Source organism: Pristiophorus japonicus, chromosome 6 (genome assembly GCF_044704955.1).
Source record: "Pristiophorus japonicus isolate sPriJap1 chromosome 6, sPriJap1.hap1, whole genome shotgun sequence".
Taxonomy (NCBI): Eukaryota; Metazoa; Chordata; class Chondrichthyes; family Pristiophoridae; genus Pristiophorus; species Pristiophorus japonicus.
This window is the reverse complement of record NC_091982.1, coordinates 27,657,784-27,676,302: the sequence shown is the minus strand read 5'-3', so window position 1 is coordinate 27,676,302 and position 18,519 is coordinate 27,657,784. Positions and strand designations below refer to the sequence as shown.

Here is an 18,519-nt window from a genome sequence, read left to right as displayed (position 1 = left end):
CTCCGCAATCACCTGATGCTGCACAGGACATCAGTACCCCACCACATTGCTGCCCGAGAGGCCGGGGTGGCCTCGCCATGGCCAGATTTATTTCACTTGATGCTGTACACCCTGGCTGTGCCACATGATGCGCCAGGTTGGCACCTCCCCACACCAACACCATAAAGCATTCCTACAATGTCTAGGCCCATTCCTTTCACACTCAGCACCATTGGGGGGGTACAGTTATGTCTCACCATTCACCGAAATTCAATAAGTCACTTCCAAAGCTCCACACACATCTGCCCAAGAAAGCAAAGTGTTGAAAATAAAGATTTCAATGTATAACAACACATTACCAGAAACTTTACATGAACATTGGTGATAACACCCAAGTGCCCACCCTTGTGTGTTGTTGGTATGATTGGACAAGAATGAGGGTGAGTGTGAGGGATGGCTAGTGAGATGGGGAAGTGATAATGTTGATAAGAGAGGGATGGGTAGTGGTGCAAGATAAGTTGGTGTGAATAAGGATGTGCAGGAGTAGGGTAGGGAAGGCAGAGTGATGGGGATGTGATGAGTGGCACAGCAGAATGAGGTTGAGTGTGGCATTGCAGTAACATTTTGTGATCCACTGAGATTATTGAAAGGTCTGTGCCACTGCAGCCAGCTCCTCCTGATGACATCTCTGCTTGTGCCCTCCTGTACAAGGTGCAACCAGGCTGCGTTGGGATTCTGGGGAGGTCTCTTCCGCCCATTAGAAGGGAAGAGAACCTCCTTGCTTGTTGTGACACCCTCCATAAGCAGCTGGAGGGAGTCATGGGAGAGCTTGAGTGCAGCCGTGCACCTCTGTGCAATGCTTGTCAGCGCTGCAGAACACTGACAGCACAACTGTCAAATTGAATGTGGGCATGGTCCCTTTAAGGAAACCAGCTACTGGCACATCATCAAATGACATCATCAGACCTGCTTCCTTTTAATTGGCTGGGATTATCGCAGGTCGGGCTTAACAAGCTCCAGCATCGTAAAATTACATGGACAGAGGAGGATAAATAAGGGAGCGGGGTTCCAATGCTCCCCCAAAGTCGCCCACCTCGCTCCCATCCCAGTAGGAACAATCGTGTCCACAATTTCTAAATTTGCAGAAAATTTGGGGGGGGATAGTTAATACTGAGGAGGATGCCAACAAATTACAGGAGGACATTAATAAACTTGCAGAATGGGCATATAATTGGCAAATGAATTTCAGCAAAAATAAATGTGGGGTATTACATTTTGGTAGGAAGAATAGTAAGGTCCGGGTGGGATAGAGGAGCAAAGGGATCTTGGAATACAAATACACAAATCGCTAAAAGTAGCGACACAGATTAACAACGCCGTGAAAAAAGCAAACCAAGCAATAGAGTTTATTTCCAGGGGGACAGAACTGAAAAGTAGTGAAGTTATGCTAAACTTGTATTGAACCTTGGTTAGACCACACTTGGAGTATTACATGCAATTCTGGTTGCAATATTATAGAAAGGATATTGAGGCACTGGAGAGGGTGCAGAGAAGATTTACAAGGATAATACCAGAAATGTGAGGCACCCCATGTACATCAATGCTATGGTGAATGAGCATTGCCTCTACTAGCCTGTCCTCGCTGCACAACATTGCCCCCCAGTCATCAAGATCCACAGCGTGGCCCTGGACAATGTGGACCATTTCCCATACCTCAGGAGCCTCTTATCAACAAGAGCAGACATTGATGACGAGATTCAATACTGCCCCCAGTGCGCCAGTGCAGCCTTCAGCCGCCTGAGGAAAAGTGTGTTTGAAGACCAGGCCCTCAAAACTGACACCAAGCTCATGGTCTACAGGGCTGTAGTAATACCCGCCCTCCTGTATGGCTCAGAGATATGGACTGTGTACAGTAGACACCTCAGGTCACTGGAGAAATACCATCAACGATGCCTCCGCAAGACCCTACAAATCCCCTGGGAGGACAGATGCACCAACATTAGCGTCCTCGACCAGGCCAACATCTCCAGCATTGAAGCACTGACCACACTTGATCAGTTCGCATGCCAGACACAAGACTCCCAAAGCAAACGCTCTACTTGGAACTCTTTCACGGCAAATGAGCCAAAAGTGTGCAGAGGAAACATTACAAGGACACCCTCAAAGCCTCCCTAATAACGTGCAACATCTCCACTGACACCTGAGAGTCCCTGGCCAAAGACCGCCCTAAGTGGAGGAAGTGCATCCAGGAGGGCGCTGAGCACCTCGAGTCTCATCGCCGAGAGCATGCAGAAATCAAGCACAGGCAGCGGAAAGAGCGTACGGCAAACCAGTCCCACCCACCCCTTCCCTCAACGACTATCTGTCCTACCTGTGACAGAGACTGTGGTTCTCGCATTGGACTGTACAGCCACCTAAGAACTCATTTTACGAGTGGAAACAAGTCTTCCTCGATTCCGAGGGACTGCCTATGATGATGATATGATAAACCAAGGTCCTGTCTGCCTTATCAGGTGGATGCGAAAGATTATGTTGCACTAGTCAAAGAAGAATGGGGGAGTTCTCCTGGTTAACTAGCCAACAATTTATCCCTCAACCAGCATCACTAAACCTGATTATGTGGTCATTGCGTCATTGCAAATTGGCATTTCCTGCATTACAACAGTGACTGTACTTCATTGGTTTTAAAACTGCTTTGGGACATCCTGAGGCTGTGAAAGGTACTATATAAATGCAAGTTCTTTATTTCAATTGGAAAGTCAATACTTGCAGTTATTTGCAACCACCACATTTTCAACATTTTTAACGCTTTTCAAAGTGAAGGATGTTCTTGCTGGGGAGTTTTGGGCATCTGTGTCAGTACTGAGCACTCCCTGGTTAGCTGCAACATAAAAGCACCCTGTAATCTACTCCAACCAAATGCTGCATCCTCAGAGGAGCATCCCCTACTGTGTGATATTTTTCAATTTCCTACACCTAATTTTGCTTCTCAGAGTGACATTGTCAGTTTAATGCCATTTAGTGCCAGATGGGGCCAGCTTTAAGTGCACATGCCCGCCAGGATTCAGACTACTTTCATGTAGGTCCTTCCAGCCAACAGATGGAAGAGACTTTCATCCCAACAATCTGGGCTGGCTATTGAACCCAGGATTCAGAAGTGAATTAATGTGTCTAACCCACAAACCACCCAGTAATCCCATCTTCCATCGCAGCCACCACTGTATAAACGCTGGCAAATTTAAAGCTGCATTCACACTGGAGATAGACTGGGGAGAGGATTGGTTTCTATCAATGAATGTCTCATCAGAGAAAGGTGTGAGGAGAGAAAATGAATATTTCCCAGAGGATAACACCTTATATTCAGTTTTATAGGAAAAAAGAGAGTGTGCAATTTTCTGTATCTCCAGCTCTCCATTAAGGTTCTGCTCCATCAGGTCACCTCCCAAAAGATGTGACTGGAGTAATTTTTTTGTGAGATAGCTGTAGTAGCATTTTCTTTGAATGACTTTTTTATGTCTACCTTAAAATCTCTGCACTGTCTCGAGAAGATGTAATTTTAAGCTTAATTTAACAAATTTAAAATGGAGCTATTACTAACAGCAGCAACAATTATACATAAGACAGATCCATTCTATTTTCTATTGCAATAAATGGCGTGTCGAATTCTGGGATCCTGACGCTATGGTGACCTTCTCCAGCATGCCCACAGGCATCTTTCATGGCTTTCCAATCTGCAATTTGTTTTCCTCTGCTCAAATGAAACAATTTCATTACCAGTATGTCACTCTACATTTGTTATTCTGTGTGCGCAGGTACGAGGCCGAGGGCTGACTGGAAACCTACAATTTGACAACTATGGACGTAGATCAAACTACACCATAGACGTTTATGAACTAAGACCTACGGGGCCCCGGAAGGTAAGATAAAATAAAGCAGGTCTGCTTGTTAAGCTATCCACAAATAATGATGTTTCTGACATTTGGGTTTATTGAATTCAAAGATTTAAAATCTTTATTTTTAGTCTGCTAATTTTCTCTCTTCTGGGCATTGCCCCATGCTGGGTCCAGTTCCATGGGTGCTCACCACTACCTTGACAAAATGACCATTGTTCACCCACCTATTCACCTGCCCTGAGAATCACAAGCGATTCCTACTGCAATTTCTACCCCATTAGCTCTTTCACAAAAAAGTCAAAAAAGTTGTTATTTTCTTTGCCTTCTTCCCCGTGGACTTGTGCTGTGCAATGGGAAATGGAACTTTTGATTTGTGACTAGCTACACTGGCTCAGACCTTTTTTTGGTGATAGAGTAATGAAGAGCTATCGGTTAGCAGTGATAAAATTATACAGGCCAGATCACATTTTAACCGGGATAATATGGCCGAGAAATTGTTTTTGCGCTGGTTTCCGGAGCAGAGTGAGCAGTGTGCCTCAGACGTGTAGCCAAAAGTGGAAGCGTGAGGCTCGCTCCAAACTGGAGCTCATTGTCATCAAACTGGAGAGCTGCTTCCGCACGCTTAACTGGCACCATTCGGGCACCCGAGGCAGCTCACCAGTTGGTACAGTCTCAAAAGTGGGTATCAAATACAACCGGGCGGAAGGCCGCAGTATTGTGAAACCAGGAGGTGCTCGCCCACACCCAGCCCCCACCATGAAGTTTGAGCCCAATAAACAGGTGCGACTGGGACCCATTTGTTCCTGGCGTGTCTTCCTGCAGTTGGACACGGCGCAGTCTTTGCCTCTCCGTCTCAGCATGTATTGCTCACCATGCTTTCCTCCTTGTAACACTGCTGCCAAGACGCTCAGCACTTCTTCCTTTCTGCTGTTGCTGCTGGAAAGCTTTCCCACACTTATTCCCTTAGTTCTGCTGCCAGTAGATCCAATACCCCTGCTGTCTTCTTTCTTAACACGTCTACAAGGCTCTGGGAGTCCTCATGGTTAATAGCAGTGCAATTGAGAAGAATTTGGGGAAGTATTACAGAACCTTCGTTACAGATCACGGTAATCCTATCACAGCTAGTGAATTGACCCCGTGTAAGATTCATGAATATGTTTTTCTAGGTATGCAGTTGTTTACTAATTAAAATAGGTTTAATTCTTAGCCCATGACCTTGGTTTCTATGACGACATAGACAATAGCTGTAAAGTAATGAAATGATCTCTCAAACAAACAGTGTTTCACAGGCATTTGCTTTAAATAGCCTTCTGACACTCACTGTCTCGACTCACTGACAAACAGTGATCACTTTGGTAAGGTATTGGATGCTGACTATATCCATCGACAGTACCCCCACAAGAATCAGTGCAATGACGAGAGGAAAGACTTTAATTACTGTTGCAACGATTTAATCATCACCATTATATATCCTAATGAAAAATTACAAAAGAAAATGCATTATATAATACTTGCATATGTACTTGAAGTGTAGTAACCTACAAGGCTACAGACCAGGAGATGGAAAGTGGGATAAGGCCAGATAGCTCTTTCTTTGGCCAGCACAAACACAATGGGCCAAATGGCCTCCGACTGTGCCATAAATGTCTACGATTCTAAAAGTCTTGGCATCAATACTGCTGTTCCAAAACAAAGGTTCTGAAATTACTATGTGGGATACTAGCAAGTGAACAGTTAAATGGGTTAATGCTTCTGCTTAAATAGTAGATAGAGGAATTTCAAAAGACACCCCTTAAGCATTTCACCGGTAATATCCACAGCATAGTTTCAGAGCCCAAATATTGCCAGAGAATTCCAACTGACTTTGTTATTGCTTTTTTTGTCTATTTCTGTTGTTTTTTTTAGAAAATGTATTTGTGTTTAAGGGTTGACAGCCGATGAGTCATTTGGGGAAGTTCCAGGATGAGGAAGCTGAAATAACATGACTACTAAAGCATCCTGGGTTAATGACTAATTTGCTTGTGTCAATTTAAATCTTTTGCACTGTCAAGCTCAGTAATCCCTCCCGAGATAAAGTACTCACGTTTCGCTATTCAAATAGCCAGCAGTTAATAAATAAGGATGCCCGAGGTTATCATAATTCTTTCAACCATTTGATTTTTACCGCTGGCTTTCTATTACAGTGCTATTGCTGGAGGTAGGTTCTCCCTGCACTACCACCGACAAAGTTGTGCTTACATTCAAACATAAGTAGGAGTCTTAGTCCTTGCATTCAGCTATTTGTTCTGCCATTAGTATGGCTGAGGTCTCAGCCCAGCAATTAGGAGCAGCCATACAACTATTTCAGCTGCACATGTAAATCAAATGCCCCCTTATTAAAGGGGCACCAAAACCGACAAGTGAACAAATTAAACTTTAGATATTAAACAGATCAAATTAAAATTTGGTTGCCGGGGGTGATGATACACTGCAGTCCCTCCGGTGCCCACCTCTCGCGGAAGGCCATGATAGCAGAGCAACCATACAAATCTTTTAGTTGAAGACAAATAAATCAATTAAATCAAGTGCTCCCCTTAAGGGGGGAGGGGGGACTCCAAACATTTTCAAACTTTCAAACAAATGCCCCCTTGTTTTTTTGCTTTTTTTTCCCCCGAGGGCACCGAAAAACAAATTGCACAAGTGCCCCCTGGCTAAAAGGCAGGGGGGGGGCACTAAAACCAGCAAATTAAACAAATTAAACTTTAGACCTATAAACTCAAATTAAAATTTGGTTTCCGGGGGTGATGATGCACTCCAGTCCCTCCGGTGCCCACCTCTCGCGGAAGGTCATGAGCGTGGAGCAGCCATACAATGTTTGCATTGCTAGCCCACGTGAAATAAATTTAGGTAGTCTTTACCTAGCTCCTATTGGGAAAGGACCACACCACTTGAGACCAAGACTCAGGCTGAAATAAGATACTTTATTTAACATAGAGCAGGTAGATCAACAGTACTCAGCACAAGACAGTGCAGTCTGTGAAGTCATTTAGCTGATCATTAAAATTTTTATTGAGCATTAAATTCCCATTTTTCTGTGTTATTTACATTGCTTCATTCAATTTACTGGCTCGTTTCATTTTTTTAAGTACAAAGTATGACTGAATTATTAGGATTATTCTGTATTTTACAGTTCTCCTTGTCATATCAAAACAACCAAGATGCTTCTACTGAGCTACCACTTAACACAGAATTGAACCAAAGCAGCAAAACATAGTCAAATAAAAAGGACCATTAAAGAAACATTGGCCCGGTCAAAGAATCACTGATGATTGGTCCTTACTCTCAGGTCTGAACCACATGCCCAGCCCTGATGCAATTGCCAATCAAAATTTTTGGAGTGTTTCTTTACAAGCCTAATTAATATTTCATTAAAGAAGAATATTGCTATAGAGGGAGAACTTTCAATGCCTCCTTTTTAAACACATACAACTCCTTTTCAGATCAGGAATTCACTGGAGAGACACTGTTGGATCAGTTGGTGAATGTCTCTATTGAATTAAAAGAGGTCTGTATTCTTTTCATTGCTGCATACTGACCCAAATCTGTCAATCATTATGTAATCTATTGTTTGCAAAGTGTACAGCAGTAAATTACAATCCACACTAGGAGTGAGATCCATACCGAAACAATCCAAACTGGTTCAAATATCTACGTTCAATCATTTTTGGTAGAAGAAAAACGTCAGTAACATTGAACAAGGCATAATTGGTCTCTGTAAGTGCGTTGCCAGTTTTTTAAAACTTCTTCCTTCTTAGGCAGTCCCTCGGAGTCGAGGAGGACTTGCTTCCACACTAATATGAGTTCTCAGGTGACTGATGCAGTCTCTGTCACGGTGCTTAGAGGGACGGGTGGGTGGGGTGCTTAGGTTGTCGCTCGCTCCTTTCGCTGTTTGCGCTTGACTTCCGCCTACTCTTGGCAAAGAGACTCAAGGTGGTCAGCGCCTTCACGGATGCTTCTCCTCCACTTTGAGTGGTCCTGGGCCAGGTATTCCCAGGTGTCGGTGGGGATGTTGCTCTTTTTCAAGGAGGCTTTCAGGGTGCCCTTGAAGTGTTTCCTCTGCCTGCCTGGGGCTCGCTTGCCATGTCAGAGCGCTTGTTTTTGGAGTCTAGTATCGGGCATGCGGACAATGTGGCCCGTTCATTGGAGCTGATCGAGCGTGGTCAATGCTTCAATGCTGGGGATGTTGGCCTGAGCAAGAACACTGACATTGGTGTGCCTATCCTGCCAATGGATTTGCAAGATCTTGTGCAGCGTTGGTGCTTTGAGGGGCCAACTGTAAATAGTCCATGTCTCTGAAGCATATGAAGGCGGGTATCTCTACTGTTTTGTAGATCATGAGCTTGGTGCCGGGTTTGAGGTCCTGGTCTTCAGCCACTCTCTTCCTCAGGCAACCAAAGGCTGCACTGGCACACTGAAGGCAGTGTTGGACTTTGTCATCGATGTCTGCCCTTCTTGACAGGAGGCTCCCGAGGTATGGAGCTTGATAATCGGGGGGCAGTACTGTGTGGCAGGGACAGATTGGTGGAGAACCTTTGTCTTACGTCTGTTTGGTGTAAAGCCCATACTTTCGTAATCTTCGGTGAAGGTATTGGTGATGGTTTGGAGTTTGACTTCCGAGTGTGCACAAACGCAAGCTGCATATTGTAATTCAATGACAGAGGATGGGATGCCCTTGGATTTGGTATGGAGGCGATGGAGTTTGAACAATTTCCCGTTTGTTCTATAAATTATCTCCACTCCAGCGGGGAGCTTATTGAGGGTGAGATAAAGCATTGCAATAAGGATGATCGAGAAGAGCGTTGGTGCGATGAGACAGCCGTGCTTGACCCTGGTCCGCATGTGTATTGGGTCTGTGGTGGATCCATTGACCAGGATTACGGCTTGCATGTCATCGTGAAGCAGTAAACAACAATCCACACGAGGAGTGAGATCCACACCAAAACAATCCAAACTGGTGCAAATATCTACCTTCAATCATTTTTGGTAGAAGAAAAATGTTAGTAACAATAAACAAGGCATAATTTGTCTCTGCAAGTGTGTTGCCAGTTTTATTTAATACAGTTCTGTCAGTAACTGAGTTGGTAAATAAACCACCTGGTGTGGAACTGACCATATAGATGACAAAGGTCCCAGATTGGATCCTTGGACCCTGCTGAATTAATTGATATCCAAAGGGATATTGATAGAAGTGATATACTTCATCCAATGCCCTAGGGCTAGGGCGGGGGGAAATCAGCCAGGGTTCCTGGGCCTGATCACTATCTACTGATCCTTGTTATAGGTACACATGTGTTTGAAGTGCATGGGTGTGGAATTAAGGTAAGGGCAGGATAAGGGTAAGCAGATTAACTAGGTTGCTGACAAACTCTGAAGTCCCATGTGAAGAATGTGAATTCAAAAGAAGGACCAGAGAACAGCCAGATAATCATAGCCTGGGCCTGAGTCAGCATCTTCAGAGGGGAAAGTGAGAAATATGGAAGAAAAATCTATTGAGTGTTTCTGATGGTAGACTGGTTTGGTGGGGGGTCACATCTTTCAAGACTTAGGTTGGAATTTTCCGGGGGCTCAGCAGGTCGGGTCAGGTCGGTGGCGGGTCGGGTGGGAAATGTGATTTTTTTTTAATATCCCGCCGCAACACACCAATCCCAATAGCGCACCTCAGATCGGACCCGACCCACAGAGGCGGGCGACCCAATTAAAGCAATTATTGGCTTGTTGACAGACCCTTAAAAATGGCTTTAACCTTACCTTTTAACTTCAACTGCTCGCCCACGGGGTCCGTGCTGCTCATGGGCCATGTGTGTTACCCTGAGGCGGGAGTTGAATGGCTATTGAATCAGCTGATTAGTTGACAGCTTAATATGTGTTATAAAAGCTTCCATCTCACAGCTGTTCACTTTCCAAGTGCAGAAGCTGTTGCTTACTGCATTTATTACACAGATTGAGCTTTATGCAGTTTGCAAATGTTTGGAGCAACCTCTCCATCCAGTGTCACTTCATTGGAACAAGCTCTTTCACCATTGGCAGGTTGCTTCTGTTATCTCAACTTCACCTGCTATCTATTCGATCAGCATGTGTACCATTTATACTGTTTCACCATGGTCCTCAGAATCTGACCATGATCAGCCCCAACACCAGCAGCATCAGGCACACCAGCTGCATCAAAAACAACACCAAACTTCTCCGCAATCAACTGATGCTGCACAGGACACAGGGCATCAGCACCCGAGCATATTGCTGCCCACGAGGCCAGGGATGGCCAGATTGATCACTTGATGCTTTACACCCTGGCTGCCACATTATGCGCCAGGTTGGCACCATTCCACACCAACACCATAAAGCATCCCTACAATGTCCAAGCCATTCATTTCACACTCATCACCATTGTGGGGGGTATCCTTATGTCTCACCATTCACTGCAACTCACTAAGTCGCTTCCACAGGTGCACACAAATCTGTCCAAGGATGCAAAGTGTTGAAAATGAAGGTTTCAATATTTGACAGCACATTAACAGAAACTTTACATGAACATTGGATAAAACATCCAAGTGTCTGCCCTTGTGTCTTGATATGATTGCACTAGAATGAGGTTGAGTGCGACTGGTGAGATAGCGATGTGATAATGTAGACAGAGAGGGGGATGGGTGGAGGTGCAAAGTAAGTTGGTGTGAGTAAGGATGTGCCAGGAAGGCAGAGTGATGGGAATGTGATACGAGGCATAGCAGGATGAAGGTGAGTGTAGCTTGTACTCACGTTTCCTGGCCTAAAGAGATAATTGAAAGGTTTGCCTGATGACATCCCTGTCAGTGGCATCCTTTGCAAAGTTCAACCAGACTGTTCTGGGGAGGGGAGGTCTCTTCTGCCCATCAAATGGAAGAGAACCTCCCTGTGTACTATGACTCCCTCCATAAGCACATGGAGGGAGTCATGGGAGGCCCTGTGTGCATCCATGCACCTCTGTGCAGTGATCGTCAGTGTTTGCAACACTTCAATGTTGTAGAACACTGACAGCACAAACGTCAAAAGTCAGGTGACCATGGTCTCTAAGGAAACTGGCTCAAGACATGTCATGAAGGACGTCACCATACCCGCTCCTTCTAATTGGGCCAGGAAATGCGCTGGGTGGGCTTAACAAACCCCATTGAGGCAGTGGGATGGGGTCAGCAGTGAGGCCGCAACCCGCCACCGACATCACCTACCCCAGACCCACCAAGGTGAGCAAAATTTCGGCCTTAGTGTCGTGTTGTGAGAGTAACCCTTGATTATTTGGTTCAGACTGTTTATTCATTTTCATTATCAGCAGCACAAGGGTTTTGCATTCAAACCTTCATAGTGTATGAGGACATATGCATTCAATTCACTGATTGTATAGCGCAGGAAGGCATCCATATTTTTATATACCGAGTGGGTCAGAAAGTTTTACATGAAAGCCATAGGGATCACAAATAGACCTTTGGATTTGATTTGTCTTTGTCAGTAAGTATCTATGCAATCAAATAAAGAAGTGGCATTTTCATGAACAATGCATTACTACAGATATGCAGAAAAACTTTATAATTGGGTGCACAATTCAGAGCCTGTTTCAAAATAAGTATAATAAGATCATGAATTCAGGAGTGATTCAAGATAAACATTGAGTACTTTAGATCATGTCATATACCATGAGACCAAAGTCCATATTGTCTGAGCTCCAAAATATTTATATATATGCGTGTGTGTGTATGTGAGTGAGTGTGAAGTTTGTGGGAGCTATGGATCCATGAGATGAAGATAAAGAAGTTAATTCTTAGCTCAGCCATCTAGTAAAGTTGAGGTAGAGGATCAGTCATGATCTTGTTTAATGGCGGAGCAGGTTCGGGGGGTTCTATGGCCTGCTCCAGCTCCTACTAATGTTTTAAAGCCTCGGGTCTATTTAACCTTATTCACTCGGTTGGAAAACTGAAAGAATCGGATTGGCTGCCAGTTTTGCATCACACTCGATTTTAATTTCCAATGACTTCCACTGTGCAAAATTGTTTAAAACAGGCAGCTCATCTGACCCTGTCAGTTCTCCACCTGGCGGGTTAGATTAAAATTACCCTCCTGCAGTCCCCTATCATAGCACTCAGCTGTATAATAAATGATTCAAAGGTCCTTGCCTGCAGTACCCGAACAGAAGTTCCTTTTCAAATGGTAATTACTCATTGTGCTCCCTTGTCCAACTTTCCTGCATTCCTTGAAGTATCATTCTGGATTTACCTTTCCTATTCAGTTTAGTATCTTCTAAACCTTTGTAAACCTTTCAGAGGGCTGGATTTAACTTTCAATGGTAAGGAAGGGTGTGATGTAAAACGAACAGCTGATCCACTGCTGCCATTTTCTGCTCCTGCTAAAAATAAAATCAGTCCTCAAGCTTCTTTGGTCTTCAGGCTCCCATCATGGGACCATGTGACCTAAACTGCAGCCGTATTGCACTGCACAATTTGAACTGCATGAAATCGGGTTGCATTTTACTATGGGGGTGGGAGGGGGACATTATCATCCCCATAAGTATTATATTGCATTCAATTACTTTTTTTGTTTTAAAATATTACTAAGGTTGATCTAGAGATCACCGTGATATGAGTGATCATCTATCTGGGGATAACTAATATTTTTTTGCCTTCAATATTCCTCAAGATAGTTCAGAGCATAAATGTAATGGACCCTCCAGCAAAGTACATTTGTTCATGTGATGTTCAACTTACAAAATTGCTGCAGGAGCAAACCATCTGGATTTACCAGATGGATGGTAATGAACTGCGGAATAGGACTGCAGTCAGAAGTCTTTTTTTAACTTTTAATTTTAAATTTCTGCACTGTTTGTTCCATGTGGGAAAATCTAACTCTTGCATTTAATATTAAAGATCATAGGTGTATCTTTCTGACTCTGCTCCTGTTCGGCAGTCTTGCCCCTCCATAACATAGATTGGAAATTCAGGCATGTGCTGCACACATACTCAGAAGATCATGGGCAGTGCACACTGCAATTTACGATATATGCTCTCAGCAGATGAGGCTCCCACCAAAGTTGGATAATTATATTTAATGTGACCATTTAAAGCTTCCACATTATGTAGGAAAAAGCCTTTCTAAACCAAGTGAAATCCAAACATCAAAAAATAGAAGACAAATGTAGGTTACAGTGTAATATCAGGGTAATTATATCTATCTGTCGATCTATCTATCAACCATCTGTATTTCTATCTATTTATGTATCTATCTATCTATCTATCTATCTATCTATCTATCTATCTATCTATCTATCTATCTATCTATCTATCTATCTATCTATCTATCTATCTATCTATCTATCTATCTATCTATCTATCTATCTATCTATCTATCTATCTATCTATCTATCTATCTATCTATCTATCTAGTGTCAGCTGTGGCTCACTGGGTAGCACACTCACCTCTGAGTCAGCAGGTTGTGGATTTAAGTCCCACTCCAGAGACTTAAGCACATAAATCTAGACCAATACTCCTGAGGGAGTGCTGCATAGTCAGAGGTGCCGTCTTTCAGATGAGACATTAAACCGAGGCCCCACCTGCTCTCTCAGGTGGATGTAAAAGATCCCATGGCAATATTTGAAGAAGAGCAGGTGCTATATAAATGCAATCCAGTCAGTCCCACACTCTGGCTCTTTTACATATTCCTGACATTTTTTCTCCTTCAGGTATCCATCCAATATTCTATGAACCCATGTGGAAGCAAGTCATCCTTGTTCGAGAATGATGATGATAAATGCAAGTTCTTCCTTCCTTTATCTATCCATCTATCTATCTATCTATCTATCTATCTATCTATCTATCTATCTATCTATCTATCTATCTATCTATCTATCTATCTCTATCATATCTATCTACTATATCTAGTGGTCAAAAAGACTCCAATATTAATTCATCAAATGAGTGGACAAAGACAAGCTGCTTATAATTCCGAGCTATAAATTAATTTACAGGAAATTTCCAATATTATTACACTATTTGGTTAGATGTTTTCCAAAGTAACATACAGAAAAAAATCATGAAAACGAAACATTTATGGAATAATAGGATGACAGAATGTGTGTGTCTTATTTATAGGTTCTTAATGTCCATTAACAATAATGGAAAGCAATAATTATGACAGAGTACTAGTCAATTGTCCATAGTATTGGGAATAGGGAGTGAAGATCAAATGTAGTTTTCAGATAAAGGAGAGCTAGAGGGCAGAGGATAATTGGACCAGGGCGTGCAGACGTAATTCAATCTCAAGTTAAGGTCATAATTCAGTCCCCATTCTAAAATCATACACTCTGTCCTTATTTTGTATATTGCTTTAATTTTATAACAGCAACAAGGACTTGTATTTTATAGCACCTTTAACATAGAAAAACATGACGCGTAATCAAACAAAATGGATGCCAAGACAAAGAAAGAGATACTAGGAGGTGTGATCAAAAAATTCTTCAAATATATGCATTTTAAGAAGTGTCTTAAGGGATGAGAGGAAAGTGAAGAGTTAGAGAGCTTTATGGAAGAAATTACAGAGCATGGGGCCTAGAGGACACACACAAACAGCAAAAGGACAGAGACAGGCTAAGTGAGTGGGCAATAATTTGGCAGATGGAGAATAATGTTGGAAAGTGTGAGGTCATGCACTTTGGCAGAAAAAAAATCAAAGATTGTATTATTTAAATGGAGAAAGATTGCAAAGTGCTGCAGTACAGCGGGACCTGGGGGTATTTGTTTATGAAACACAAAAGGTTAGTATGGAATCTTGGCCTTTATTGCAAAGGGGATGGAGTATAAAAGCAGGGAAGTCTTGCTACAGTCATACAGGGTATTGGTGAGGCCACAGCTGGAATACTGCGTGCAGTTTTGGTTTCCATATTTACGAAAGGATATACTTGCTCTGGAGGCGGTTCAGAGAAGGTTCACTCGGTTGATTCCGGGGATGAGGGGGTTGACTTATGAGGAAGGTTGAGTAGGTTGGGCCTCTATTTATTGGAATTCAGAAGAATTAGAGGTGATCTTATCGAAACGTATAAGATTATGAGGGAGCTTGACAAGGTGGATGCAGAGAGGATGTTTCCACTGAAAGGGGAGACTCGAACTAGAGGGCATAATCTTAGAATAAGGGGCCGCCCATTTAAAACTGAGATGAGGAGAAATTTCTTCTCTGAGGGTTGTAAATCTGTGGAATTCACTGCCTCAGAGAGCTGTGGAAGTTGGGGCATTGAATATATTTAAGACAGAAATAGACAGTTTCTTAAACAATAAGGGAATAAGGGGTTATGGAGAGCAGGCAGAGTCCATGATCGGATCAGCCATGATCGGATTAAATGGCGGAGCAGGCTCGAGGGGCCGTATGGCTTTCTCCTGCTCCTATTTCTTATGTTCTTATGACTGAAGGTACGGCCGGCAATGGTGGGGCGAAGGGATTGGGGGTGTACATGAGGCCAGAGTCAGAGGAGCGAAGTGATCTTAAGAGTTATAGTGTTGGAGGAGGTGACAATGATAGGAAGGAGCTAGGCCATGAAGGGATTTAAACACAAGGATAGTAATTTAAAGATGAAAGTACAGGCAACTCTCGATTATCCGGGTCCCCCAGGGTTTGGGCTATGCCGGGTAAATGATTTCTCCGTTAGAGCGAGTTGACATTACAGTGAATGCTTACAGTACTGCAGGTGTGCTCTAATCAATAGCTGTAACGTATCTTCTAATCCTTGAATTCTAGTCCTCTAGATCTAAAGACCATTAGGCTTGTTGATTACTTCCTGTAACTGTTCGTGGCATTTTCATGAAAAAGCAGCATGGCAAATGCAGGCCCGACAGAAGCAGTGGACCTGTCTGCAAGAAGCAGCGGGAGCTGAGGCAAGGCTGAGCGCTTAAAACAAGGCTCAACAGGCAACATTCGAAAGGAACATCAGAGTTTCAAATTGACGTCACACAGACGGAATTTTAAATGCTGTTACAACGGTTTCCCATTGCGCCTGTGTACGGATAATCGAGAGTTGCCTGTCGATAGTTTTTGTGATCGAGTGCTTATGTGGTCAGAAGCTCAGCTCAGGATCAAATAGAGTACCGCAGTTCCAAACAGTCTGATTCAACCAGAATCGGTGTCAAGTGTATGAAACTTGTGGTGGGGGCCAAAGAAAATGGCTTCTGAAATTTCAGCTAATCCAAGACTGAATTACGGACAAGCACTCTGAAAATACTGAGGCAGTGGAGGGCTCCAAAGCAGTGGTGGAGAAGTAGAGCTGGGTATTGTCAGCATACATCTGGAAGCTTACCCCATGTCTTTGGGTAATGTCACCAAGGAGCAGCAGGTAGATGAGGAAGAGGAGGGGCCAGGGATATATTGCACCATTCACATGCTCAAGAAGGCCAATGGAATCTTGGCCTTTATTGCAAAGGGGATGGAGTATAAAAGCAGGGAAGTCTTGCTACAGCTATACAAGGTATTGGTGAGGCCACACCTGGAATACTGCGTGCAGTTTTGGTTTCCATATTTATGAAAGGATATACTTGCTTTGGAGGCAGTTCAGTGAAGATTCACTAGTTTGATTCCGGGGATGAGGGGGTTGACTTATGAGGAAAGGTTGAGTAGGTTGGGCCTCTACTCATTGGAATTCAGAAGAATGAGAGGTGATCTTATTGAAACGTATAAGATTATGAGGGGGCTTGACAAGGTGGATGCAGAGAAGATGTTTCCACTGATGGGGGAGACTAGAACTAGAGGGCATGATCTTAGAATAAGGGGGCCGCCCATTTAAAACAGAGATGAGGAGGAATTTCTTCTCTCAGAGGATTGTAAATCTGTGGAATTTGCTGCCTCAGAGAGCTGTGGAAGCTGGGACATTGAATAAATTTAAGACATAAATAGACAGTTTCTTGAGCGATAAGGGGTTATGGGGATCGGGAGTCCATGATCAGATCAGCCATGATCTTATTGAATGGCAGAGCAGACTCGAGGGGCCATATGGCCTACTCCTGTTGCTATTTCTTATGTTCTTATGTCATGTAGGGAAACACTGCAGCCAATCTGCACACGGCACATAGCAAAGAATGACTAAGAAAGGAAAGATAGATTACATAAGTAAACTTGCGCAAAACATAAAAACAGATAGTAAAAGCTTTTACCGATATATAAAACAGAAAAGAGTGACTAAAGTAAATGTTGGTCCCTTTGAAGATGAGAAGGGGGATTTAATAATGGGAAATGTGGCAATGGCTGAGACCTTAAACAATTATTTTGCTTCGGTCTTCACAGTGGAAGACACAAAAACCATGCCAAAAATTGCTGGTCACGGGAATGTGGGAAGGGAGGACCTTGAGATAATCACTATCACTAGGGGGGTAGTGCTGGACAGGCTAATGGGACTCAAGGTAGACAAGTCCCCTGGTCCTGATGAAATGCATCCCAGGGTATTAAAAGAGATGGCGGAAGTTATAGCAGATGCATTCGTTATAATATACCAAAATTCTCTGGACTCTGGGGAGGTACCAGCGGATTGGAAAGCAGTTAATGTAACGCCTCTGTTTAAAAAAGGGGGCAGACAAAAGGCAGGTAACTATAGGCCGGTTAGTTTAACATCTGTAGTGGGGAAAATGCTTGAAGCTATCATGAAGGAAGAAATAGCGGGACATCTAGATAGGAATAGTGTAATCGAGCAGACGCAACATGGATTCATGAAGGGGAAATCATGTTTAACTAATTTACTGGAATTCTTTGAGGATATAACGAGCATGGTGGATAGAGGTGTACCGATGGATATGGTGTATTTAGATTTCCAAAAGGCATTCGATAACACACAAAAGGTTACTGCAGAAGATAAAGATATGCGGGGTCAGAGGAAATTTATTAGCATGGATCGAGAATTGGCTGGCTAACAGAAAGCAGAGAGTCTGGATAAATGGGTCCTTTTCGGGTTGGAAATCGGTGGTTAGTGGTGTGCCACAGGGATCGGTGCTGGGACCACAACTCTTTACAATAGACATAGATGACCTGGAAGAGGGGACAGAGTGTAGTGTAACAAAATTTGCAGATGACACAAAGATTAGTGGGAAAGCGGGTTGTGTAGAGGACACAGAGAGGCTGCAAAGAGATTTAGATAGGTTAAGCGAATGGGCTAAGGTTTGGCAGATGGAATACAATGTCGGAAAATGTGAGGTCATCCACCTTGGGGGAAAAAAAACAGTAAAAGGGAATATTATTTGAATGGGGAGAAATTACAACATGCTGCGGTGCAGAGGGACCTGGGGGTCCTTGTGCATGAATCCCAAAAAGTTAGTTTGCAGGTGCAGCAGGTAATCAGGAAGGCAAATGGAATGTTGGCCTTCATTGCGAGAGGGATGGCATACAAAAGCAGGGAGGTCCTGCTGCAACTGTACAGGGTATTGGTGAGGCCGCACCTGGAGTACTGCGTGCAGTTTTGGTCACCTTACTTAAGGAAAGATATACTAGCTTTGGAGTGGGTACAGAGACGATTCACTAAGCTGATTCCGGTGATGAGAGGGTTACCTTATGATGATAGATTGAGTAGACTGGGTCTTTACTCGTTGGAGTTCAGAAACATTTAAAATAATGAAAGGGATAGAC

General features: G+C 43.4%; 1 protein-coding gene across 2 annotated transcripts in view; it reads left to right on the top strand.

Moving 5' to 3' along the window:
- The window catches only part of gria3b (glutamate receptor, ionotropic, AMPA 3b), a 494,474-nt gene that overhangs the window by 293,212 nt on the left and 182,743 nt on the right, over positions 1–18,519 (top strand). For both annotated transcript variants that reach the window (XM_070882006.1, XM_070882007.1), the window contains exon 8: positions 3,792–3,896. In XM_070882006.1, the coding sequence (XP_070738107.1) occupies positions 3,792–3,896 (105 nt within the window). The remainder of the gene's footprint in view (positions 1–3,791; positions 3,897–18,519) is intronic.